At 36.8% G+C, this 26431-nt stretch overlaps 1 protein-coding gene across 2 annotated transcripts; it reads right to left on the reverse strand.

Moving 5' to 3' along the window:
* Positions 1-210: 210 nt before the first annotated feature.
* LOC127512149 (complement C3) lies at positions 211-26160 on the reverse strand. 2 transcript variants are annotated; one of them, XM_051892826.1, is made up of 42 exons: positions 25961-26160; positions 25679-25874; positions 25418-25586; positions 23563-23636; positions 23346-23434; positions 23155-23237; positions 22967-23054; positions 22689-22791; positions 21979-22099; positions 21723-21838; positions 21474-21620; positions 21184-21387; positions 19612-19803; positions 19372-19524; positions 19171-19300; positions 19016-19087; positions 18408-18632; positions 17367-17564; positions 16353-16467; positions 15144-15235; positions 14925-15064; positions 13976-14185; positions 13791-13854; positions 13613-13699; positions 12292-12495; positions 12116-12191; positions 11789-11948; positions 11463-11558; positions 10905-11061; positions 10363-10526; positions 8883-9038; positions 8635-8694; positions 8465-8555; positions 8325-8373; positions 7933-8023; positions 7671-7760; positions 7430-7535; positions 1408-1497; positions 1206-1286; positions 1034-1117; positions 760-895; positions 211-580 (listed from the first exon to the last, which is right to left on the reverse strand). In XM_051892826.1, exons 1-42 carry the CDS (start codon positions 26032-26034, stop codon positions 439-441), a joined length of 5175 nt encoding a protein of 1724 aa, XP_051748786.1. In that variant the 5' UTR covers positions 26035-26160; the 3' UTR covers positions 211-438. The 2 variants fall into 2 exon arrangements, with proteins under 2 accessions (XP_051748786.1, XP_051748872.1); XM_051892912.1 differs by lacking the exon at positions 18408-18632.
* Positions 26161-26431: the final 271 nt, after the last annotated feature.

The following is a 26431-nucleotide window of genomic DNA, read 5'->3' on the forward strand; positions in this document are numbered from 1 at the left end:
ACATATAATCCTCTGATTGGGTTTTAGAAATTAACTGTTTTTCATTGCCATTGGTTTGGTATTTACTAATTAGCCGTTATTAAATTAAATAAATAGCTGTGCTCTTACTTGCAGATTTTTCTTATAATGCAATACAACTTTATTGTCAGTTTACACTAAAATTCACTTCACTTTTATGTGCAAATTTTGCAAAGAAATGAATACAGACTGTTGTATGTTTGTAAATTTTATTTGACAAATGGCTTTAAATGATTATATTTTAGTTGATAGACATTATGTTGAACTAATTTAATTGAGCATACTGCATGAACTTTCAAACAAAAAGGCTGTAAATGCTTGTAAATCTGGAAATATAGCCCTACTAGAATTAAAAGCTTGTTAAGTTGTGGCTGTAAGGCTGTTTTAGAATAGTAAATGAATTTCAGCTCATGAAAATGCTTATGTGGAGCATCCAAATTGGCTGAGCTTGTGGGCGAGCGAGGTGATGCCAATATACTTTTCTCGATGTTCTTTCGTCTGGCCTTCCTTGTCTGACGGCCAGTATTCAATCCAAGTGTCTTCACCCAAGTGGTACCGCAACCTGAGATGAGTGAGAACATTTTTCATTAGGAGCATCCATACAGCAGATACAAGCCATAATAAGATTTCTGCTCAAAATGCAAATGCGTCATTGTCAAACATCTCATAACTGGAGCGTCAAGAACAGTATCAGTCAATTTCCACATAAACCAAATCGAAATCATCCTCCAAATGTCATACTTTCCACCAATCTTTGGAAGGGTCTTGGTTTGGCCCATGATCAGGTACGTTTTGCCTTTTTCAAATTTCAGAAAGTCTCTACAGTAAGGATGAGCCAAGAACGACCTCATATTCCCTTCCGCATCTGGATCAGTGCCTGAAAACAGACACGCATGGAGACTGTTTGACCTGCCATGATCTAAAGTCATGAAACACAACTGATATTTTTCATGTCCAGTTTGTCACTGACACAGTAAATCAGAAAGAAACTGTACAAGAAAATGGCAAACCATACCTTCCTTCAGCACTTGTTCAACTGTCATGTTATAGATGTCTGCGTGCAGTGAGAAGCTCATTTGCAACAGCCTGGTTTTATAAACTACAAGACAAATATGTGTTACATGATCATCTACAAAACAGAACATTTGAACTGAACATTTTTTGTTTTTTATAAAAGCTCTGTTTACCGTATTCCACTTCATGTTCACAGGCCTTTTCTTCACGGTTCTCCTCATCAATGTGTTCATTCTTTTGCAAACTGCAGTTCTCTGTCAGAATATTTCATACGTTTACCACATTTACTCTCTTCCTCATGGAGACTTCATGAAATTATATTTTTAAAGCATGTTGTATGTTCATCTTGCGTTTAACGAATGAAAGTGTACATACCTTCCGCACACTGGCACAGCTCCTCACTGCAGAGTCTGTTCAATGCACCGTCTCTCTTATGAGGATGGTAGAACTTCACACAACGCTTATCTGTTGAAATATTAAAGTGAAGAAGTAAGATTAAAGTGCAGCATATCGTCACTGTCAAGCGGAAACCTTGTATGTCCAAAACCGCTACTTTTCAGGAAAAAAAAACACTATTTTTTTTTAAATAAACACTGGGTTGTCAAAGTTGATATTGTGGGTCAGACACTTGCATGTGTCATCATATTACACTGCTCAAAAAAATTAAAGGAACACTTTTTAATCAGAGAATAGCATCAAGTCAGTTAAACTCCTGGGATATTGATCTGGTCAGTTAAGTAGCAGAGGGGGTTGTTAATCAGTTTCAGCTGCTTTGGTGTTAATGAAATTAACAACAGGTGCACTAGATGGGCAACAATGAGACGACCCCCAAAACAGGAATGGTTTTACAGATGGAGGCCACTGACATTTTTTTTTTTTTCCTACTCGCGTTTTCTGACTGTTTTTCACTAGTTTTGCATTTGGCTAGGGTCAGTGTCACTACTGGTAGCATGAGGCGATACCTGGACCCTACAGAGGTTGCACAGGCAGTCCAACTCCTCCAGGATGGCACATCAATACGTGCCATTGCCAGAAGGTTTGCTGTGTCTCCCAACACAGTCTCAGGAGCATGGAGGAGATCCCAGGAGACAGGCAGTTACTCTAGGAGAGCTGGACAGGGTCGTAGAAGGTCCTTAACCCATCAGCAGGACTGGTATCTGCTCCTTGTGCAAGGAGGAACAGAGCCCTACAAAATGACCTCCAGCAGGCCACTGGTGTGATGTCTCTGACCAAACAATCAGAAACAGACTTCATGAGGGTGGCCTGAGGGCCCGACGTCCTCTAGTGGGCCCTGTGCTCACTGCCTGGCACCGTGGAGCTCGATTGGCACCAGAACTGACAGGTCCGCCACTGGTGCCCTGTGCTTTTCAGATGAGAGCAGTTTCACCCTGAGCACATGTGACAGACGTGAAAGGGTCTGGAGAAGCCGTGGAGAATGTTATGCTGCCTGTAACATCATTCAGCATGACCGGTTTGGTGGTGGGCCAGTGATGGTCTGGGGAGGCATATCCATGGAGGGATATACAGAGGTCTACAGGCTAGACAATGGCACCCTGACTGCCATTAGGTATCAGGATGAAATCCTTGGACCCATTGTCAGACCCTACGCTGGTGCAGTGGGTCCTGGGTTCCTCCTGATGCATGACAATGCCCGGCCTCATGTGGCGAGAGTATGCAGGCAGTTCCTGGAGGATGAAGGAATTGATACCATTGAATTGCCCCCACGCTCGCCTGACCTAAATCCAATAGAACACCTCTGGGACATTATGTCCAGATCTGGGAGGAAATACCCCAGGACACCATCCGTCATCTCATTAGGAGCAATGCCCCGACGTTGTCAGGTGTGCATACAAGGACGTGGGGGCCATACAAACTACTGAGTACCATTTTGAATTGCTGCAATGAAATTTCAGCAAAATGGACTAGCTTGCTACATCCTTTTCTCACTTTGATTTTCGGGATGTCTTTGAATTCAGTTCTCTGTATTTTGATAATTTTCATTTCCATTAAACGATGTGGCATCCTTTTGTTCCTAACACATTACCCACTCCACATCAGTATAGATATCCAGCATATTTTTCCCCATTGAGATCTGATGTGTTTTCAAAGTGTTCCTTTAATTTTTTTGAGCAGTGTATTAACATTTGACCAAAATCATGCTCAAATGAAGTTACACAGATTTTGACCAGCGAACATACAGTCAACTCCAGAATTATTGGCACCCTTGTTAAATATGATCAAATGTGGCTTTGAAAATAAAGCTACATTCTTTATCCTTTTGATCTTTCATTCAAAAAAGTCTTACCTATCATTGAAGTAAAACAGTAGAAAGTGGGGGAGGGGGGGTATCTCATTATATATTTTTTTCTCTAGTTCACGTTGGCCACAATTATTGGCACCCAATTATTGCAACATCTTTTCCCCAAGATAACAGCTCTGAGTCTTCTTCTATAATGCCTGATAAGTTTGGAGAACATCTACCAATAGATCAGAGACCATTCCTTCATGCATAATCTCTCCAGATCCTTCAGATTCTCAGCTCCATGTTGGTGCTTCTTCTCTTCAGTTCACCCTACTCATTTTCTATAGGGTTCAGGTCAGGGAACTGGGACGGCCATGGCAGAAGCTTCATTTTCATTTTCAGTGACACATTTTTGTGTTGATTTTGATGTTTGTTTTGGATAATTGTCCCGATGGAAGATCCAACCACAGCCCATTATAAGATTTCTAGCAGAAGCAGTCAGGCTTTTAATTTTTTTTTTTTTTTTTTTAATCTGTTGGTATTTGCTAGAATTCATGATACCATGTATCTGAACAAGATGTCCAGGACCTCCAGCAAAAAAAAAAAAAAAGGCCCACAACATTAAATATCCTGTATATTTAAGTGTGGGAATGGGGTATTTTTTTTTTTTTTTTTTAAGTTTCATCTGACCATAGAACCAGGTCCTTTTTGAAGTTCCAGTTGTGTCTGACAACTGAATATTCTGGAGTTTGTTTTTGGATGAGCGAGGAAGATTTTTCTTGAAACCCTCCCGAACAACTTGTGGGGATGTAGGTGCTGTTTTATTTTTTTACGCTTTCTGACCCCAAGACTCAACTAATCTCTGCAATACTCCAGCTGTGATCCTTGGAGAGTCTTTGGCCACTCAAACTCTCCTCCTCATCGGGCATTAGGACCATGTTCTCTTCCAGGCAGATTTGTAACATCTTTAGTTGATTGGAACTTCTTAATTATTGCCCTGATTGTGGATTGCCCTGATTTTCAATGCTTAGGCTATTTTCTTACAGACACTTTCTATTCTCTGAAGCACAACAATCTTTTGCTGCACATCAGAACTATATTCATCAAACTAGATCAAAAGGATAAACAATGCCGATTTACTTTTACAGCCGCCTTTGCTCATATTTACCAAGGGTGCCAATAGTTCTGTAGTTGACTGTACATGATTTGTCCATCAATAGAATGGCCACATCTGAGGCAGTAAGTGTATCCCATTATGTTTTTATCAACTTCAGGTTATAAAGTTTACAGTAGCTATGTGGGCACTCAGTTTTTTATCTATGATTTGGCCACAATCTCATGTTATAAAAGATAAAGTGCTTCGCACAGGCTATTTAAGACAGTACTGGCTGTGACTCAATGACAAATGCTAGACTAAGACACTCTTCTCTGCTCCTCAAGTACATAAAACATTAGCCTTTATATAGTGTTTCTTGAGTAAAGAAAATGCTGTACTTATTCAAACAACCAGTTCTTTATTTATCCTTGCATTGCAAACAAGCAGAAACAGCCCAAACTGTGTGTGGCACTTCCTTCACGATATAGGCAGGGCAGAGTTATGAGGTTTGACTGACAGTCTGAGGAGGCATTGGAGTCAAGAGGTTTAGTCACCAGCTCTTTTTAATACTTTTTTCATTGGTTAAATATTTGCAAAACCCACAGACAGACATAAAGGGTGACCAATAGTAATGATTTATGAGAACACTTGAAATGGCCAATCAAATGGAATTATGAGTATTAAGTTAAATATAACAGTGTGGTGGATGCAAGTAGTAGTGAAAGCCATTGGCTGTTTTATTTTTCTGTTTTGTGTAGAAGATTGTGTTGCCATTTGCATAAGGTCCAATGTTCCTATCGGTGTAATTTACTTTTTTATTTCCATAGAATACAAGCTCAATTTTGATAAATGTGCGTATTCTTGAGTTTTTCAGGTGTGAGCACTGATGTGACTGTCATTTAGTTGAATCATACAAAATATTTGGGAAGAGAATACAGATTGTACAGATTGATTGAAGGGAATGTGCCCCCATAAACCTAAATTCATTTATGTCTGCGTGAATCATTTTACTTTGTGAACCATGGTCAATACAAAGGGACAACAGAAAACAGGTTTTGCTAGAAAGTTGTTCCTCAAGGAGGAATCAGTACCAACTTATTGTGATCCAGCTTATAGTCTCCAGAGCGATACTAGTTACGGCAGTAATGAAGGGGAGAGCACATACTTTCTTTCAGCTCTTAAGGTGGTTTTCTGGAGTAAAAACAGATGCTTCATCTTTAGTGTGATGTACAATTAACTTCATAAAACTCATCAGTGAAGTTTTGGCCATCATTCGGACGGGTTCCGCTACAACAGGCTTGTACTAATAGCGGATAAAAGCAAGATGACAACATAAGTTATAAACATAATTAAACTAAACTATACCATGCCATGCAGCATATATTCTCTGGCTCTGTAGGCATCATTGTCTGACTCCGTTTCGAACATACAAGGTTGAACACCACTACTGACAGTTTCTGACAATTTCAGTGTGTGAGATTGTCCTGTTTTGTTGTTGCATGAGCTCTTGAAGCTCCACACTCTGGGGACATCAGAGACTTATTTTACATCTTGAAAAAAGGGGCATAATAGGACCCCTTTAATATTGTCCAAACAACATTTAAAGGGTTAGATCAACAAAAAATGAAAATGATGTCATTTATTACTCACCCTCATGTCGTTCTACACCCATAAGACCTTTGTTCATCTTCGGAACACAAATTAAGATATTGTTGATGAAATCCGATGGCTCAGTGAGGCCTCTATTGAGAGCAAAGCCATTGAAACTCAAGATCCATAAAGGTACTAAAAAACAGGTCAGTTTGAAACAGTTCATGTGAGTTCAGTGGTTCTATCTTAATATTATAAAGCGACAAGAATACTTTTTCTGTGCCAAAAAAAACAAAAACAAATAACGACTTTACAACAATATATAGTGATGGGCCGATTTCAAACACTACTTCAAAGCTTTACGAATCGAATCAGTGGATCGGAGCACCAAAGTCACGTGATTTCAGCAGTTTAGCCATTTGATAGGAGATCCGAATCACTAATTCGAAACAAAAGATTCATAAAGCTCAGAAGCTTCATGAAGCAGTGTTTTGAAATCGGCCCATCACTAGATATTGTTGAAAAGTCATTATTTTGTTTTTTTTGGCGCACAAAAAGTATTCTTGTCGCTTTATAATATTAAGATAGAAGCACTGAACTCACATGAACTGTTTCAAATATGTTTTTATGGATCTTGAGAGTTTCAATGGCTTTGCTCTCAATAGAGGCCTCACTGAGCCATCGGATTTCATCAACAATATCTTAATTCTTGTTCCGAAGATGAACGAAGGTCTTACGGGTGTAGAACGACATGAGGGTGAGTAATAAATGACATTATTTTAATTTTTGGGTGAACTAACCCTTTAATTTGAATGTCCACTTAATCTTTAATATTGGCCACTTCTTTATGATAGAAATGCTACAGCCACTGTAATTTCTTGAACATGAACGTTTACATCAAAACATGCAAACTCAGTTTGAGGGTTATTCTCCCGTGTTGGCGTATGTATACAAATGATTGCGTTACAAGTCTGGTGAAATGGCACATATTGCGTACCCAGATTAACATTATCATCCCAAACTCACAGCATATGCAGAGATGGAGTTTGTTTAATGTGCCACTGGGGCAGTGCAACAACACATATATTTATTTGAACCGCAGCGTTTGTGATTTCACAATAATGCTATGCCTTATTTATTTTAAAATGGTCTTAATATCTGTATATCATACAGCCTTACAGTCTAATAATATGTGGAATGCACCACTTCTGGTATTTTACAGGTGTCTTGACGTAAAATGCTATCTATAAATGTCACTTCAGTTCTACTTTCTTGTATGAATAATCATAAGCAGTAAAACACACAAACTCAACTCCGAAAGGCTGATATCACGAGACAGCTTTTCAAAATTTTAATATCGCGAGATCTTGCAGCACAAGATCTTGCCACACCCCTAGCTAGATGCTTTCTGTTCTAGTCCTCTTGACACAGATGTTGGTATGCGGGAAGTGTACAACTATGTAATGTACCTGGAGCGTTGTACTCGTACACAGTGACACCGGCAGGCTGCAGCATTCCTACTTCATTGATCTTGTGAACTCTGAAAACAATTCTTTCCGTCTCTTTATGAGAAATCTAAAAAGACATTAAGTAGAAAGTAAAATGAATTATTAGAGCATTACCTATGCCAAACAGAAATTTACCAAATTGCTCACAAAGGAGAAATAAATCACAAAAAGAGAAATGCAACACATTATAGTGGTGTTGTACCTTATCTATGTAGATGATAAGAGATCCTCGCTCTGACAGCTCCTTGTTCAACTCAAAGCTCTGAATGTACTTATCTTTACCAGAAGATAACTGATGAAAAAAAAAGGGGTGTGATATCAAATTTTAAGTATAAAATATCGAATATATGAATTTGATAGCATTTATAACAATATTACCATGGAAGAATTCAATATGTTGGACTCGTAAATATTCTGTGTTTATATGATTTCAACTTTCATAATCCTTGACACTATTTATTTACCTTTGAAAGATCACGTTCATCCACTTTAAACCCTGTCAGCAGGCCAATGTCCAAAATAGACATGGTTGAGCTTCTTAACGGGTCCTTGAAACTGCAAAGGAGGCAAACGTGATGCAGACTGATTGATGACATTGGCGCTAACCATCAGTGTCACTTTCTATTTGCTGCTTTTGCAGCTTCCGCTTGTGCAAAATGATCACATGTAAAGCCTCATTTAACATTGCTTCGCCCTTTTTTATAGAAGTATTACAAAGTTTGATGCCACAACGTTCTTGATAAATTTGGACATGTTATTTCTGGTCTTTCTGTACATTTCAGAAAAGAAGAAGAGAAATTAAATGGGACAAATGGTCTGTGAATCTTGTCTAAAGTTAGGATATTTGTATACTCACATGTATTCAATGGTAAGTCGATAACTTTCAGTGGCTCCATCATAGGACACTTCATATAGAGAGAAAGCATCATAATCCAACTTTATTTTACAACACAGCAGTTCAAATTAGTCATGTCACATTCTCACGATGAATACTACCGTCATGCTGTTTTTCCATGTTCACACTGAGATCAAACGCATTACAGTCATCGTCTTTCTCTTCAGGCAGAGCATAATACAGAGAAAACACCTGCGAGGAAATGACAAAAGCTTTTAACACAAAACAATTTTCTGGTGAAGATTTCATGAGTGTGTTCGTGCAAACTTACCGAGAGCATGGCCACCCCAGTCCCTTGAGCGGTGATGTTGAAGCTCTTCGTAATGTCAAACTGTGGCATTCAGTCCATAAAATAGACCGATAAAGAAAACACACTTTTAGGTGAATGGGTTAACACAATCAACATGTAAATCAGACTTTTGTATGCATTTTATTTCTATTTCTCAACAATACTATTGATTGCTAACTGAGTGCTGTTTTTAAGCACAAACATTAGTTCAATCAGTCATATTTCCAGACCTTGTCCGAGCGTGCAAGATTTAAGTTGGACTGTCTTATAGCGATCCTCTTGTTATTTGATCTCTCCTGCACAGCAAGCTCCAGGTCCAAATTAATGTCTACCTTCTTAACCTGGATGCGATACTCAGCCACGGCTTGGAACACCATGACTGTTGCCTAAACAGATGGGTAATTAGACAAAACAAAAAAAAACAAAAAAATGTTTTGGGGTATCAAATTAAAAGACCTGGCCAATTAACATAATAATACATAGCACTTAATTTAGGCATGTTTGTATTTTATTTTATTTTATTTTATTTTATTTATCATAAAGTTCCCTAATAGACACTAGGAAGTGTCATTCCAGTTAATTTTATCCTCCACTACCAAGTAGTTTCTCTGTTGTATTAGAGCTGCACAATTAATCGTGATCTTGATTCAAACACCAAGCTATCTCATTACTAAATGACAGCGATTCAGCTGTCTGTTGATCATACCGGAACATTCAAATTTGTGTTTTGTGTGCTTTTCAACCACACAGTATCGTTATTTCTGCGTTACAAATGTTCAAATTATCACGGAAGTACTGGGATGAAAGTTTATAGTTATATAAACACTTATGTCTATGGCAGCGATTAAAATAGAGTAAAGCAGCTTTTGAAAGTAATTTTGCGCCTCAAATAGCGATTGCATTGATTACATCGTTAAGCCAGTAGGTGGCGACAAGTGACTTAAAAAATGTGTCATTGAATCATTCATTCAAGAGATTCGTTCAAACACAGATTCCTCCAGTAATGGATGAGTGAGTCATTGAATCATTCATTCAAACCAATTCAAATTAAATAAACATTTATTTATTAATATAACTCTAATTGTGTTCCTCTGAAAGAAGAAAGTCATATACACCTAGGATGGCTTGAGGGTGAGTAAAGCTTGGGGTGATTTTCATTTTAAAGCGAACTAATCCTTTAAATAGACTACATCAATTAACATTTTGTCAGAACCTCTAGTAAATTACATATTTTGTTTAGTTGTCTGTTCAGAATCATGATCTCTATTTGAAAAAAAAAAAATCACAATTCTCAATTTATCCACAATCGCGCAATGTTGTAGTATTCAACTCCCATTACTGAACTTTTAGCATTAAAATGAAAATTCTGTCATCTTTTGAAACCTGCTTTTTTTTTTTTACACAAACATTTCTTCCAAACATTGAAAGTGGGCACTAAAATCTCACAATTTCGCACTCGTTCAGACATTCAAAACTTCTGGAGCATTTCTCAGTCTGGGTGAAAATGTGGGTGTGCGTAGCTATAAGTGACGTTTCCTTGGTATATCGATAAAATGCACTATTCTTTTAAATAAAATAACTCCTAGGGGTGAACAAATGTGAAGAAATCCAGACAAAAAAGAACAAAATGAAGAGGACAATGTAAATTGTAAACTATAAAAATCAGTCAGTCCAAAAAACCATTCATTTGTTTGTCACTTGATGAAATACCTGTGTGGTGCCATAACCTCCGTAGCGGGTTTGTTGCTTTCCCAGCCAACGCACTGCCTTTCCGGCTCTCTCAAAATCCTTCGCTATCACCAGGGCAAGAACTGCATAACCTGTGGCCTCTAGAGAGTGATGGTGCTGCCCAGGAACTTGCCAATATATGCCATCTAAACAAATTGTAATATCACAGTATTTTCCGTTTACTTTGTCATTTTAGTTTTTAATTTTAATTTATTTTTTAGCAATTTTGTTGTTGACATTTTTATTAGTTTCTGTTTTTGGCCCTTTTTTTTTATTAATTTTTCTTTCAGTTTTAGTTTTAGGTATTTTAGTACAAGTTAAACTAAATTAAAATGAGTAACGCTTCCTTGGCAAATAGCTTTCATTTAAAAATAAATTAAATTAAAACTTATTTTAGTTGTTCAAGTAACAAAAGGTTTAGTTTTAGTTAACTATATTAATCCTGGTATAACCATCTTGGAGAACACAAATTAGTAAGCTTTTGCCATGGAGATGTTTTTTTGACAGACTGTAACATTACTTACCTTTGCTTTCGGTGGAATGACTCATCAGGATGTCTATATTGAGTTTTCCAGCATGGGCCAAAGCGTAAGAAGTCATAGCGACAGCATAAGTGCTGGTCAGACTGTGAACTCTCAGCTCCAGGTAATTAACGGCTCTGTTTATACTGTTCTGAAGACTCTAGTATTGAGAAAGAGAGACTCAGTGAGACTCAGGGTGCTTTCATACTTGCCTGGTCCGAATCAGAGTTCAATTGTATTGCATGTACTGCAAATGTTCTAAAGAACACGGGAGTATATATTCTCTCTGCTTGCAGTGCATCAGTCAGTCACACTTGTCAGGAAAGTGAGTGAGACACACTTAATTTTTTTTTAATTATACGTCTTCAATAGTGGTTCACTTCTGCAATTTAGTATTGCTGGTTTCATATCAGCAGCAAACTGTACTGGACTTTACATGAACCAGACTAAACGAACAGAGCTCTTGACGTCCATCGAACCTGGGTATGCAGTGTGAAAGCACCCTCAGTGAGGCTGATGTGACATATTGTAGTGCTGTTTGTTTCTAGGAATCACACTTACTTCGACAGATTTAGCACAGATCTTGTGCCCCTCTTGCATGGCAATAAGGACAAATGCAGTTAGTGAGGCATCAGCGTCTTTTCCCCGTACATCACCCTGGAATTAACATACACTCAAATAATAAGATGTTGTATACTGATATAATAAGAATGTTGGCATTCTTCTGAAGTGCAGAGGTTTAGGTGCTACACACAGCCAGGAGCAGCCCACAGTTTGGCTGAATTTCACACATTGTACTTGTTAGTTCTTATAATGTTCGGGAATAAATTTATGGGCTCCAACTGTTATTTTGAAGAGGAATTTTGTGAAAAAATTCACAAACTTACAACCATCTCGCTGTGAATCACAGGGGCGTCTTCTTTAAACGTGCCGTCTGCCAGCTGTTTGTTTGTGGTCAGCCACTTGAGGGCGCTGCAGATCACATTCTCCTCTATGACGATCAGATCGCTGGCCATCGCGAACATTTTCACCACATATGCTGTCAGCCTGTAAATGGACACAAGATTAAGTATAATACAAGAAACGCAATTATTATCGCTCAATATTTGAACTGTAGAGCTGCTTTAAAGTCAAAATAGAAGTTGTTTAATCAGTGCTGAATTTTGCAAACACTGAAATATTATTTTCACTGTTATTTATTAGCATTATTTCACCATGTGCTGCTCGGCCGGTGTAACCAGGCAGCATAGGACCCGTCAGATTTACGGAAGGTCAACTCCAGCTGATAACCTTCACAAGAACAAAAAAATTGATGACAAAGTGGCATGTGCTCAGCACTTTAACTTAATTTAACAATTGGGAGCACATTGAAGTTAATATTGAGGCTGACCTGTGTTGATATGGTTAACGGCTTCACTACGGCGCTCCATGCCAACAGCCTCCCACTGCTTGGTGCTGTCCAGATAATGAGTGGCAATGAGAGGGAGAGTCATAAAGATCATGGTCTGCTCTCCACATCCACGGGGCTGGACAATGAGCTGACCCATAAATTGTCCACTGATGGCCTCCTCGACTGTGCGCGTTATCTCTTCACCTGCGAGCATGGAAGGTAAATTACTGTGATTGGCTTTTGAAAGTCATATTTGCACCATATTGGCATGCATGAACTGATATATCTAGTGGCCTCTGGTTTCTGCAATGTGGATAATGCAGATGGAATCCAGTAATTCATTATTTTTGCATTTTTTTGAGCATTTTCATGTCTTCCAGGTTGAGAAACAAAGTCGCAGAAATGTCGGGGATTCTGATGTAGATGCCTCCGGAGTGTGCGATTGGCTGCCGGGGCTAGATGTGCATTTTGGTTACTAAAATTTAACCCTTAAAACAGAATCTAGAAAAATTAAGATGGAAGAAAACTATTTTGAGAAAAAATAAAACAGAATTTTGGGGGAAAAATTTTCATAGGACTCTAAAATGTGTTTTTGTTAAACTTTTGATAAAATGATATTAAATTTTACACTATCATAATTTTTGATTGTTAGACATGCTTTTTCATTACTAAAATTGAACCATTAAAACGGAATCCAGAAAAATTCAAATGAAAAAAAAAAGGAATCCAGAAAAATTTAAACTGCAAACAATTTTTTGGCAAAAAATAAAAAAATTTAGGGGGAAAAAACAGAATTCATAGGGCCATAAAATGTCATTTTTATTAAACTTTTGATAAATTGATGTTAAATTCTATACTATCATGGTTTTTTAATTGGTAACACTTTACAATAAGGTTCATTATTTAACGTTAGTTAACTATATTAGTTAACATGAACTAATAATGAACTGCACTTATACAGCAGTTATTAATCATTGTTAATGTTAATTTCAACATTTACTAATACATTATTAAAATCTTGTTAACATTAGTTAATGCACTGTGAACTAACATGAACAAACAATGAACAACTGTATTTTCATTTACTAATGTTAACGAAGATTAGTAAATACAGTGACAAATGTTTTGCTCATGGTTATTTCATGTTAGTTATTACATTAATATTTAACTAATGAATCTTTTTGTAAAGTGTTACCTTTTAATTATTAGTCATGCTTTTTGTCACTAAAATTTAACCATTAAAAAGAATTTAGAAAAAAATAAAATGGATTTCATAGGTCCCTATAAACCTCAGAGAACGAAATTGCAATAAGATTTTCACCTATCACTGTGATCAGTGTGGAAGCAGGAGTGTTGGGAACCTTTCGACGTGGGATGTCACTCCTCATCGCCACGACCTGCACGCCACCTGTTCGATAAAGATGGTATAGGGTGTTTGAAGAGAATTTCAACCATCATTTTCATTGCATATTCAGCATGTATTTCTAAAGAACCTGCACCTGGGTGCTCGGAGGGGTTGATCTCCACAACTCGCTCTTCCACTTCGGTTAACACACCTTCAGACTGAAAGAAAATCAGACGCAACTTGGTGGACGCATTGAAAATCTTGAAATAAAGTAATTGAGGACAAATTCCTGCAGAAATCACCAGAGCTTTCCTCTAAATGTTGACATGGCAGACTCACCACCACCTTCAGATTCTTTCTAATCGCGTCATTGCGATTTGAGCTGTATGCTTCAGCTTCAATCCATTGGTCATGGATATCCATGGGGATGATGATGAGAGGAACGGCTATGGAGGACATGGGGCCAACGGCAACTGTTATCTTATTGTTCTGCTTCTTTCTGGCGCTGCTGCAAATACCCTCCGACGTCTTGAATTTGATACGCACTGACTGGTAAGACAAAACGAGATCTTCAGTACGGGGAGAAACAACTGGACAATTTAACATCATAAAGCCGGACATATGAAATAATATTCAGATATATACTCAGCAAAAATATGCAATTTGTAGCAGATGCTGATATTTATGGACAAAAATTCTGATGATTGTAATCTAAAATCAATTTTAACAGTATAGCGGATACTTATATATTAAATCATATAAATATTAGTTGTCACTCTATATCTGCCAATAACATGTCTAAGATAATATTTAAATGCTTAATTTTATGATCAAAGCTCTGTAATTTTAAAACATACAGTATAATGCAATGCAATACAACTGATGATTGAGAGATGAACAAATAAACGTTCCTCAAAGCCTGATGATCATATTTGATACTCACATTTTTCTAAAAAAAAAAAAATTTATGGATAATCACATAAATCTAAGATTCTTCAGTCCAGTATGTGTTCTTCTTGAAATATTACTAACAATATCAAAGTTATTCTTACGTTAACTTGAAATCAGTAAAGCTTTCACAGCAAAAAGACACATGAACCACGAGCTGAAGGTGGACGTTTGTATTTTATAAGCAAGCCTTTTACTTGCTAAAAAAGTATAAACTATCAGTCAGATGTCAGAAGGCAAGTTTTGATCATTTAGAGGCCTTAGAAATTTGCGTATCAAATATGATACAGTAGGCTTTAAAGAGTTAATACAATGTACAATGTTAGTAAACTGCACATACTTTAATCTTCTGATTGCTGTAATTGTGAACAATAGCCTTTATTTCCACTTGTTCATTCCGCACCACTGAATAAGGCATCCTTAGATCAATAAAAAAATCCTTCTTAACGGTGATCTCATAAGGATTTGCCACACATATTCCTGCAGATAAAATGAGGGAGTGTCAAAAAACAGCAAATGATAAACAGAATAACAAATGAACAAGATCTGTGCTTTTTACCGAGGGTCTTGGACAGGCTGATGGCTGTGATCTGCCAGGTTGTGATGGAGTCTTTCAGATATATTCCAGTCCTTAAGGCAGACGTTTCATCACTAGACACAAACGAAGAGACTGTCGTGGTCAGATCTTTTCAACATCTATAGCCTGTCAGGAGTATGCTTGTTTCATTGTGTTCTGATTTGGTTCTGTTCTGTTCCTGTTTACCTGTGTTCCCTGCTTGTTTGTTTCCATGGTTTCTGATTAGTTACGCACCTGTTTCTGTTTCAGTTAATTATTTTACCCTGTGTATTTAAGCACTTAGTGCAGTCTCATTTCAGTTTACATGGTTGTAGATAGATATCTATGTCCTGTGTGTTCCTGGTTTTGATTTATGATTAAAGACTGTCTTTGTATGCTACTCCATAGTGGTGAGATTCATTACAGCCACCAACACATTGTAACAGTCTGGCTGTGTAGATGCATCGCACGACGAAGGAGAATAAACAGAACTATTAAATCCACTTAAGAAGACCTCAGATGACCAACACTTTTGAAGAGACGGCGCCCACTCCTGCGAGGACTTCAGAAGACGCAACATCTGGATCAACACGCATATTCCCAAATTTCTATATATCCTAATTATTGTTAATATGTAATTCATTTTTCCAGGAGCTCTTTGCTTCTACCTTCAATTAAATTGCTAACAGTGATTGTAAATTAATTGCTTAAATTAATACATTATTAGCTAACTGCATTCTCTAAATTGTAATGTTGACATGCATTCTCTGTAAAGCTGCTTTGAAACGATATGTATTGTGAAAAGCGCTATACAAATAAATGTGAATTGAAATTGAATTGAATTGAATAAACATAGATGATGACCGACAACACAAGGAACATGAGGGAACTAAACGGGAACAGCTGGACGAGGATTAACTGATTAGTAACCATACAGACTAACGAGAGCTAATACAGGAACGAACCAAACAGAACATAATCGTTACACACGTTACATAGCCAGTCCCTTCAGGATTTTGCAAACTAATCTCCCACATTATTTGCTCACTGTCACTTTAGTTTTCATTTTAATATTTACCTTAGAAATTGTAAGATAATAAAAGTGTGTCCAGCATAGCCTCTTTTTTTGGAAGAACAGTGTTTCGTTCCGACAAAATGTTTTCAAGTCAAGTTAAATTTATTTGTTAACTAGCTATATAATCTTTCGCTCACCATAACTGGTTTGAAGGACAGGTAGGTAGAGTGATCTCCTCCCAGAGCCAGGTTTCAGGAAACTGTGTACGTACCAACACGTCATCTGGTTCATCATCAAAATCATCTTCCTCACCTGAACAAACAAACAAACTAGTGTACACTACCATTCAAAGACTTGGGACCATTCAGCAAGAACGCATTAAATTGATCAAAAATGACAGTAAAGACATTTATAATGTTACAAAAGATTTCTATTTCAATTAAATGTTTAATTATTTATTTAAATGAAAATTATTTTATCAAAAAATTCTAAAAAAGTATTTTAGTTTCCACAAAAATATGAAGAAGCAGAGCTGTTTTCAACATGATAATAGTGAGAAATGTTCCAAATGCATATTAGAGTGACTTCTGAAGGATCACGTGACACTGAAAACTGGAGTAATGATGCTGAAAATTCAACTTTGAATGGAGGAATAAATTACATTTTAAAATATAATACAATAGAATTTTTTTTTTTTTTGATTGCAATAATTTTTTCACAATATTACTGTTTTTACTGTATATTTGATCAAATAAATGCAGTCTTGGTGAGCAGAAGAGACTTCTTTCAAAAACAAAAACAAACAAAAATCTTACTGATCTTTTAAATGGTAGTGTATTTATATAATTACTTCAAATTTAAGCTACAAAAAAGTATTAGATGCGAGTCTAATATTGGAGCAAAATTATAATGATTAAAGCAATTCATCTATAAATCACACTCATGATAAGTTTATTCTCTGGTGGATTGTAATAAAATGAGAATTTGTGATCATAATATTGTAGATGACTAACAGCTATAATTAACCCCACATGCATTCTCAAAGTGTACAAATGTTTCTACATATTATAATAATGCGTATATGAAATTTAGGACAAAAAAAATCAAGAAAGAAGCATTTGAGAGTTGCACAAGTGGATAATTCTCTTGCTGAAATCACCGCATGCTTGAGAGTTGAGAGAACGCATTTGCAAATGAGGCTAAAATCTCACTGCGGGCCAGATATGTCTCCTCCTCGCCGGAGTACTTCGTCCAGTGGTTTGTGATCTCTCTGCAGCAGTGCAAGAAGGCCTGGATACAGTCCTCTTCGTCTACGATGAACATGGTTCGCCGTTCACATGTGTAGCCAAGTGTATTTTCTTGCATGCCATCCACGCAGCACTTCTTCAGTTCCCCAGAGTATTTGCCAGCTGAGAAGACAATGTTAGTATCAAACAGATGGAGAGCAGACAATGAGAGCAGAAGGAGAGAAACTACATAAAATTATCTTCAATAAAACAGAGGGCTGCACGAATTGGGGAAAGATCTAACTGCAAATTTTCTGATAAAAACTGCAATTGTGATTTAAAATGCAAATGTAAAAAAAGTCCAGGTTTGCTGTGCTTGTTTGTAGGGCTGCACAATTTGGCCAAAATTTGTTATTGTTATGACTATAAAAAATGGCCAAAAATAATATGGCTATAAATTAATAATATTAATAGTTATTATTATTAAATAAAAAAATAAATATTTCAGTGTTGTAAAATACAAAAATAAAGTATTTAATAAAATAATAATATAACAATTATTATTACTACTAAATAAGAAATATTTCACTGTAAAACACAACCAATTGAGTATTTAAGAAAAATTAACAAAAAATAATAACATAAACAAAAATAAATGCAATTCCAAGAGGGTCCTCGCTCCCTAATAATAATATTTTACATTACAACTGTAAAATTGCAATACTAATATTTATGGCTGGCTTAATTTCTTCATTTTTTTAAACGTTAAACCATTGAACATTTATTTTGATGGAAAAACACAGGGAGCCCTTAAAGCTTCTCTTTTGTTGATTCTCATTAGCATTTCACATTACAAGTAAAGCACATGCAAACACCGGTGGATCGTGAGCTGCTTGTGTGTAAAAGAACACAGTGCCACACTTCACTCTGAAACATGCAGCACATACATTTAAATAAATCGCAGCCTTATCATAACTTTGGTTTTATTTAAATTTTTCATCCAGCTCTAATAACAAGATTCTTTACCCAAAGTAGTGGTCAACTGCAGAAGACTCTCGGCGCGCGGTTTTCTCTTAGGCGGGACGTACTCCATCCAGTAGTTTGTAATCGCTCTGCAGCAGTGCAAGAAGGCCTGGATACAGTTCTCTTCGTCTAAGATGAACCTGGTTCGCCGTTCACATGTGTAGCCAAGTGTATTTTCTTGCATGCCATCCACGCAGCACTTCTTCAGTTCCCCAGAGTATTTGCCAGCTGAGAAGGCAATGTTAGTATCAAACAGATGGAGAGCAGACAATGAGAGCAGAAGGAGAGAAACTACATAAAATTATCTTCAATAAAACAGAGGGCTGCACGAAATGGGGAAAAATCTAACTGCAAATTTTCTGATAAAAACTGCAATTGTGATTTAAAATGCAAATGTAAAAAAAGTCCAGGTTTGCTGTGCTTGTTTGTAGGGCTGCACAATTTGGCCAAAATTTGTTATTGTTATGACTATAAAAAATGGCCAAAAATAATATGGCTATACACACTTCACTCTGAAACACGCAGCACATACATTTAAATAAATCGCAGCCTTATCATAACTTTGGTTTTATTTAAATTTATCATCCAGCCCTAATAACAAGATTCTTTACCCAAAGTAGTGGTTAACTGCAGAAGACTCTTGTCTCGCCGTTTTCTCTTAGACGGGACAGTACACTCATTATCTACAAGAACATCAGAGATTTATAAAACAAATATATAAAACAAAACCGTTCAGTTCCAACTAAAGGAATCAATCAATTAATACTTGTTCTGGTGTTTGTTCCTCCTGCAGTGTGTGACTCAAACATCAGACCTGCATCACTGAAAACCCCCATACTGTCCCTTCCACTTCCTGCCGTACACCCGGTGTCATGTTTCTCTATGATGTCCCAGATCTAAAGCAGGAAAAAGATCAGGTCATTTTAAGCCTGAAAATGCTGAAGTTATTGTACATGAGGTTAATTACCTTAGTCTGAGTGAGTCTGTTCTTGTCATTAAGGACATATACACCCTTATCTACAGCGACCAGCCCAACTTTAGCTCCAGGGTCTCCTGTTATTTTCAGGCTGAGCTGATCTCCAGGGCCATATTGCGCCTGGTCCTTCACCTCGACTTTGAGCTGCGATTAAAAACAGTAAAGTGATACTCAGAAATGTTGATGGTAGTGAGAGAACTTTTCCTGGTCATGGTTTCTCGGTTCACCCACCGTTCCCATGCACGTGTCCTTCACGTCGACCCAGACTGAATCAGACACCACCTCAGACGAGCCCACATGGTAATAAGCCACGAAGCGGAAGGATGGCACCATGTCTTTGGTTACAGGTAGAGACAGAGTCACTAGAGCTTGTCCTTTCCTCTTAAACCTGTCTGCTTGAACAATTTGACCTTTACTCAAGATCTGTGGGAATAAAGATAAATATAGCCAGCATAAATTACATAGATTTTTACGAACACATCTGATGTGATCATTTATTTGAAAAATCAGAGTGGCATTATAAACATATATATAAATGAATAAAATTGTGATAAATGGTTAACACATCCACAGGAAGATGTTATTTAAGTAAATATTTATTCCACAAAACATTCCATGCAAATTGTATCAAGTAGTGTCACTATGTTAAAGGGATAGTTCACCCAAAAATGAATATTATTCCGTGATTTACTCACCCTCAAGCCATCCTAGGTGTATATGACTATCTTCTTTCAGACAAACACAATCCGAGATATATTTAAAAATATCCTTAGTCCTCCATGGTTTATAATTGTTGTGAATGGTAAGCCAAATTCTGAAGACAGAAAAAATGCATCCATCCATAAAAAAATGAATCCATACAACTCCAGAGGGTTAATAAAGGCCTTTTGAAGCGAAGGGATTTGTTTTTGTAAGAAAAATATTCATATTTAAAACTTTTTGTATTCAAACAACTAGTTTCCGGTGAACGACCGCACGCAGAATGCGCAAGTCGACTTGCGCCAAATGAGTAATCCTCTGATGTGATGTATGATGCAGGATGTAAGAGTATCGTAAGCTTAGACACCTCTCGCGGTTCAAACAAATACGGCTAGGCAACAAACTCAAGCCCCTCTTCTCTTATATCGAAATCCTCTGACATTTCTCTTTAAAATTCCTCGTTTTAAACTTCTAATATGTGACCAGTGTTTTGTTTAGCTCTCTCCTCTGCACCTCTGCGTTTGTCAGGTCAAAGGTTGCTCTTCCGCCCAAATTGACGTGCGCAGCATGTGTACAGTCGTCCCCCGGAAGCTAGTTATTTGAATTTATAAAGTTTTAAATATGGATATTTTTCTTACAAAAACGCATCCTTTCACTTCAAAAGGCTTTATTAACCCTCTGGAGTCGTATGGATTCATTTTTTTTATGGATGGATGCATTTTTTTCTGTCTTCAGAATTTGGCCTACCATTCACAACCGTTATAAACCTTGGAGGACTAAGGATATTTTTTAAATATATCTCTGATTGTGTTTGTCTGAAAGAAGATAGTCATATACACCTAGGATGGCTTGAGGGAGAGTAAATCATGGAATAATTTTCATTTTTGGGTAAACTATCCCTTTAAGTCACTTACACTCCAGCAATGATGTAGGTTTTCAAAAACAAAACAAAAAAAGAAAGAAAGAAAAAATTGTAATACATTCACATGTATGAATATAATTTGCATAGTAACTCACTCCTAAATAGATGTAAAAATATTGATATGAAACATCTAGGATATACAAATTAGTGTATGAGCACCAATTGCATCATGTGATCCTCACCATAAAGGTGAAATCCTGGTTTATCACTCCAGGGCTGTTTCCCAGATTCAAATTGACTTTTATTTGATCACCGATCTGAAGCTCTGCAGCATCAATGCCGATGTGCAGGTAGTTGTTGGAGCCGGCTTTGGGCTTGTATGCCTGAGCCGTCATCTTTTTTGTTGCCTGCTGATCGTCGCTTAATTGTGGATCTTTGGTCTTTGCCTGGAAATAAACAATCATTTTGCAGGTTTGCAAAATTTGAAAAGTCATTGAGACTTTGAGTTTTTTCACTCAAGCTCAGATCTTACAGTGATCTCCAGTGTGGAAGATCCTCCCTGACTATTGATGGTAACTTTCGCTATGCCATTGGCTCTAGTTTTGCCTCTGACACCTCCAGGATTGACCTCCACTTCCACATTTTTAGCAGGCGTCTGGTCAGGATTTGTTACATACACCTTAATAAGAAATAAAAAGAAACATTAAATAATAGCATCATGTATCTGAGGCCAGCAGAGGCTAGTATGATCCCGTTCTTAAATTTTTTCATGGTTTTATACCGAGACATCAAAGGACATCCCAGGTTTGAAGAATTGTGGGGTTCTTTTGAAGTGGATGGTGTATGGTGACGTCACAATCGGAATGCCTCTCCTGTGAGCTTCCACCATTTCACTGCCTGAAACACACACACACACACACACACACACAGTCATCAGTCATTTTTCAAGTTGAAGTCAACAATGGAAAAGTCACCTTTGTGCTGCTACTCTCAAACAAAAATCCAAAGTTTGCAGCCTCTCAGTTTAATTTTCTTACCAGTTTCTGTTAAAACACTGGCTGAAATGTAAAGTGACTTCCCAACTAGCTGGAGGATGTCTGGGAAGTTTTCCTTGATCATTGGTCTTGTCAGCTCTGCCTGTCCTTCTCCATCAAATATCTACAGAGAGACAAATAGCGACATCAACTCCCTATACAGTAGTTTTTTTGTTGTTGTTGTTTTTATAAAAGGTTTACTATTTTATAAAATTAGATTTTTTTTTTTTTTTTTTACTATTTTATAGAGCTATAATGTGTATACTGTCACAGTCGGTTACAGTGAAGAAGAGTTCTTGAGGCTCAGGATCAGGATCTAATCGCACCAGTCACTATTATTAACAATAGCACATGATAACACAGGAGTAACACAACCAAACTAAATATCGACAAGAACAGACAAATTTCAACTGAAAATGAAGGCTAAACATGAACTAACACAGGAAAAACTAGGAAGTACAAACTATATATATATATATATATATATATATATATATATATATACTCACAAACCCAGTTTTGCAATTACATTAGGATTGTGATATGAATTGTACATCTCATATTTCTGTTGCTTAATCATTACCCTAAAAGAAAAAGGCATATTCATACTGAAACTGTAGTTATGGTGAACTACAAACATACTGTACAAGTAATGCCTTTTTGTCTCCAAATTAAGATGTTTGTGTTATGTTTGATGTATAAGTATGACTCACCTGAACCCTTTGCAGTGAGGCAGCGATGCTGATTTTTTTCTCGTTGTCTATCACACCAAACACCACAAAAGCACTTCCTCTAACCTTATTACCAAACAGGTACCTAACAAAACAAATATAATGTCAAACATTTGAGTACATCCCTTGTGAAAAATCTTGAAACAACTTATGTCACAGAAATTAAAAATACACATTGATTATAAACTACTACTGAAGAGTACTAGATTAGATTTTTGCACAGTGAAACAGTAAAATAAACAACTAAACTCCCGTCATACTTAGCTGATATGTCTACTGTCAGAGAGTGCTCATTCACATAGAAGAAGGGTTTTTTTGGATATAAGGTCACTTCAAAGCTCGGCAACACTACAAAAATGAAACAAAAGTTAAACAAAACGATTATTCAATATTTCATACAGCTTTAACAATAGAATAATTTGTTCTCTAGATGAGGCAGTAAACATACCATATTCCATAACTTCAAACTCAGTAGTGAAGTTCTTTTGTGGTGTATTTGTGTACTTTGCAATCAACTTCCAAACCCCAGGACTTCAAAACAAAACCAGCAGAAAACACAAGAGTCTTAATAACAGACATTGTCTACACTATGATAATTGATAATTCACTGATCAAACTTTACCGAGTAATGCAACAAACCTGGCAATTTCAGGCAAAGGAAAGTTTTCAGTCCTGATGCCTCCCCTTGGTAGGAATTTATCTCTGTCGAGTGTGATGCCTTGAGGATTCTTGTTAAACAGTAAAAATGCAACACAAATTTAACTATGATGTCAAGTCGAAGCAATGATAAGACAATATAGGTGCTTGTTATGGTTCAGTTATTTCATCTATGCATGTAAAGTATTAAACTGAGTACCATGATATCGACTGAGACAGAAACTCCATCAAATGGATGTTGATCAGGAGTTAAGGAGAAGACCCTGTAATTTACTGGAAAATAAATTGTCAAATATTACTTCATAAGCTTCATTTTATGTAAAATTGAATGTTCCTTTATTCAGAATGTCTGATCTGTGGCAAGAAAGTATTGTTAATGAATATAATCTATTAATAACAAATTACCACTTTTGGTCAGGGATAAGATTAGCAAATTATTATATTTTATGATGATGGAAACTATATAATCTGATCATCTTTGTTTCTGACTTTCTTTGCAACAAATTATGTTTTGGTAAACACAGTTACAAAGACCACAAACTCACATGAAAAGCCAAGAGTCAAACTGCCCAACTAAATGAAACACTAATCACCATAATGGTGACCAGTAATTTTTACATTATTGTCTGAGGTCATACACATTTTCAATAAAACATCAACATCTAAACCCATGTTAATTCTCAAAAAGAACTTCTGCTGAGATCTTGAGAGATTTATTGTCTTCTTTTATCTTCAGTTGTTTTCAGGCTGTGTGGCTTTAAAGGTGCAATATGTAAGAATTTTGCAGTAAAATATCCAAAAACCACTAGGCCAGTGTTATATATTTTGTTCACTTGAGTATTAACAATATCCCAAATGTTTCCAACTATTTGTAATTCATGAGAAAATTGCAATTTTAACCAAGGCTCCGGGACGTGTGAGGAGTCGCCTGTCAATTGCGTCAAACCCGCATTACCCTCGGTTTCCGGTTTTATTTTGTAGAAACCATGGAAACACCAAAGACGCTTTAATATATTACACGTTTTAATAGACAAGGGAACGACTGTTTTGATATATTTATAGACAGAAAACTAATTGTTGTTATATAGCTCAACACGTTTAGTCTTATTGTTTAAATCTAATTTTCTTGATTTTTTGTGAGTACCATGCTTTTACCATGCCTCAGAGAAAAACACTATTTTGTCAAGTAGCTAACATAGCATAATCAGATGCAGCTTTATTTTTAGTAATAGTAATACATAATTTTCTCCATCATACAATACGTTTTAAAATTAATTGCATGCCATTTATCAACACAAGCCATCCAGCATTTAATACGATATATTAAAATCGATCTAGCTTACTGCAGTGTGTAACAAGTGTCTCACAGCAGCCGCCGAGCGAACGCACAGGGTAATGTTATAACATTTCCAACACACTCAAGTTTATCTAATATGATAAACAGCGCTGTGTTACCTCATACTCATGACCGGAAAAGCGGAAGCAGGCGCCGGCGACGGCGGCATGATAAAAGTTCCGCTGCTCGTGAGGCGTGTGTTGCGCAATCGCTCCAGCGGCCTCGTTCAGCTCCCACAACACTCGGTCCTGCTCTGCTTCATACTACAATAACGTTAATAATCGCATCCGCGAACATGATTTCTTTCCGAGTCCTATTCCTATTCTTTTGCAGGTGAGGTGAAGACCACATGTCCCAAGATTCCGCACTCAAAAGTGGTGTCATCAAGCTACGCCTTTGTTTTGAATAGGCCTCTAGCGACCTCTAGCGGACAGAATTCTTACATACTGCACCTTTAAGTCAGTTGTAGTTGTTGTTTTATTTTCTGAGAGTGCAAGCATGATGTTGAACCAACATCACATTGTAACATTGAGTCAATGCCATGTTTTTTTTTTTTTTGTTGTTGTTTTTATTTCAATTTTTTTTAAAACATTAATTGCGGGTGCAAAAGTGATGTGATTCAATGAAGTTAACATTGACACAACATTGATTTAACATAATTTCAATGGTTGCTTGCTATCTGGGTTGTGACCACCCATAAAATAAACCTAAATCTTACCTGTGCTACCAGGCGTGTAGATGGGCTTGTCTGTCTGTACAAATATATATCCAGTCTGGAATGAGACCATGACCACTTTCTCCAGAGTGTTGGATGGAAATTGAGCTTGCAGATACACATACTGCTTCTCCAGAGGATCATCAGAGAAGAAGTTCTGATCATCAGGGATCTGAATAACAGATAATCATTCAACCTGAATTACATCTGTTAATAAAATAATGAGAATGAGGCATTACTGCATTGTTATTACAGAGCTCTAACCTTTATATCAGTAAGGATCTGGTAGTTGTTGTCTGCAGTCAGTGTCACTGTTTTGGACAGTATTTCCAGGTTCTTCTTTGGGTGGTTCTTTACTATGATCCTTACGTTCAGGTTTCCTCCAGTGTGATCCTGAGCCTCCACAAACACATTCTCTGAGGAACCCACTCTCAGCAAATTAGGAGCTGACAGAACATATCTGAGGAAGTGAAAGTTAAGATTTATAATTGTCTATCACAAGAAATAATCAATTGTTTTGAACATTTCGAAAATTAATGTACTTACAGTGGGTCACATAATGTGAGCAAAGGGAAGCACAGAACGATGGCAGTCAGTGTCACTACGTCTACATGCATCATGTTCACCTGCTCCTTTGTCTCTGTTAGTGACTAAATTGAGAGCATTGTTTCAACTTTTATCATTCATCTACATCCCTCCTCATTTCAAGATATCATCACTGTCCTCAGAGCTAACTGTTGAGTAACTGAAGTATGATCAAGCAGAAGAGCATTGGCGTGCATTTGTGTTGTGCAACTCTGTTCAAAAGAAAGCGTTTAAGACAACTGTTGCATTCTTGGTTGCCTAAAACCCAGTTTCACAACAAAGGTTGCTTGTGTCTATAATCATCAGACAGATAAGGATGACAAACCAAATCCAGCAATGACAAAGATAATGTTTGCTTCAATTGTTTATTTGCACTTTCCTTTCTTTGCTGGAGGACAAAGGTGCAAGGAAGCATCGGTTTAGATATTGAGA

This window comes from Ctenopharyngodon idella, chromosome 1 (genome assembly GCF_019924925.1).
Source record: "Ctenopharyngodon idella isolate HZGC_01 chromosome 1, HZGC01, whole genome shotgun sequence".
In the NCBI taxonomy this organism is placed as follows: domain Eukaryota; kingdom Metazoa; phylum Chordata; class Actinopteri; order Cypriniformes; family Xenocyprididae; genus Ctenopharyngodon; species Ctenopharyngodon idella.

Bases quoted from the DNA above. Each gene is read 5' to 3' on its own strand.
- LOC127512149 (XM_051892826.1), bottom strand. From the start codon at position 26,034: ATGATGCATGTAGACGTAGTGACACTGACTGCCATCGTTCTGTGCTTC. The intron at 15,236-16,352 runs GTGAGCGAAAGA...GTTTGTGTCTAG, and splicing joins TGTCCTTCAAACCAGTTATG to TGATGAAACGTCTGCCTTAA. The intron at 11,949-12,115 runs GTGAAATAATGC...GTCCATTTACAG, and splicing joins CACCGGCCGAGCAGCACATG to GCTGACAGCATATGTGGTGA.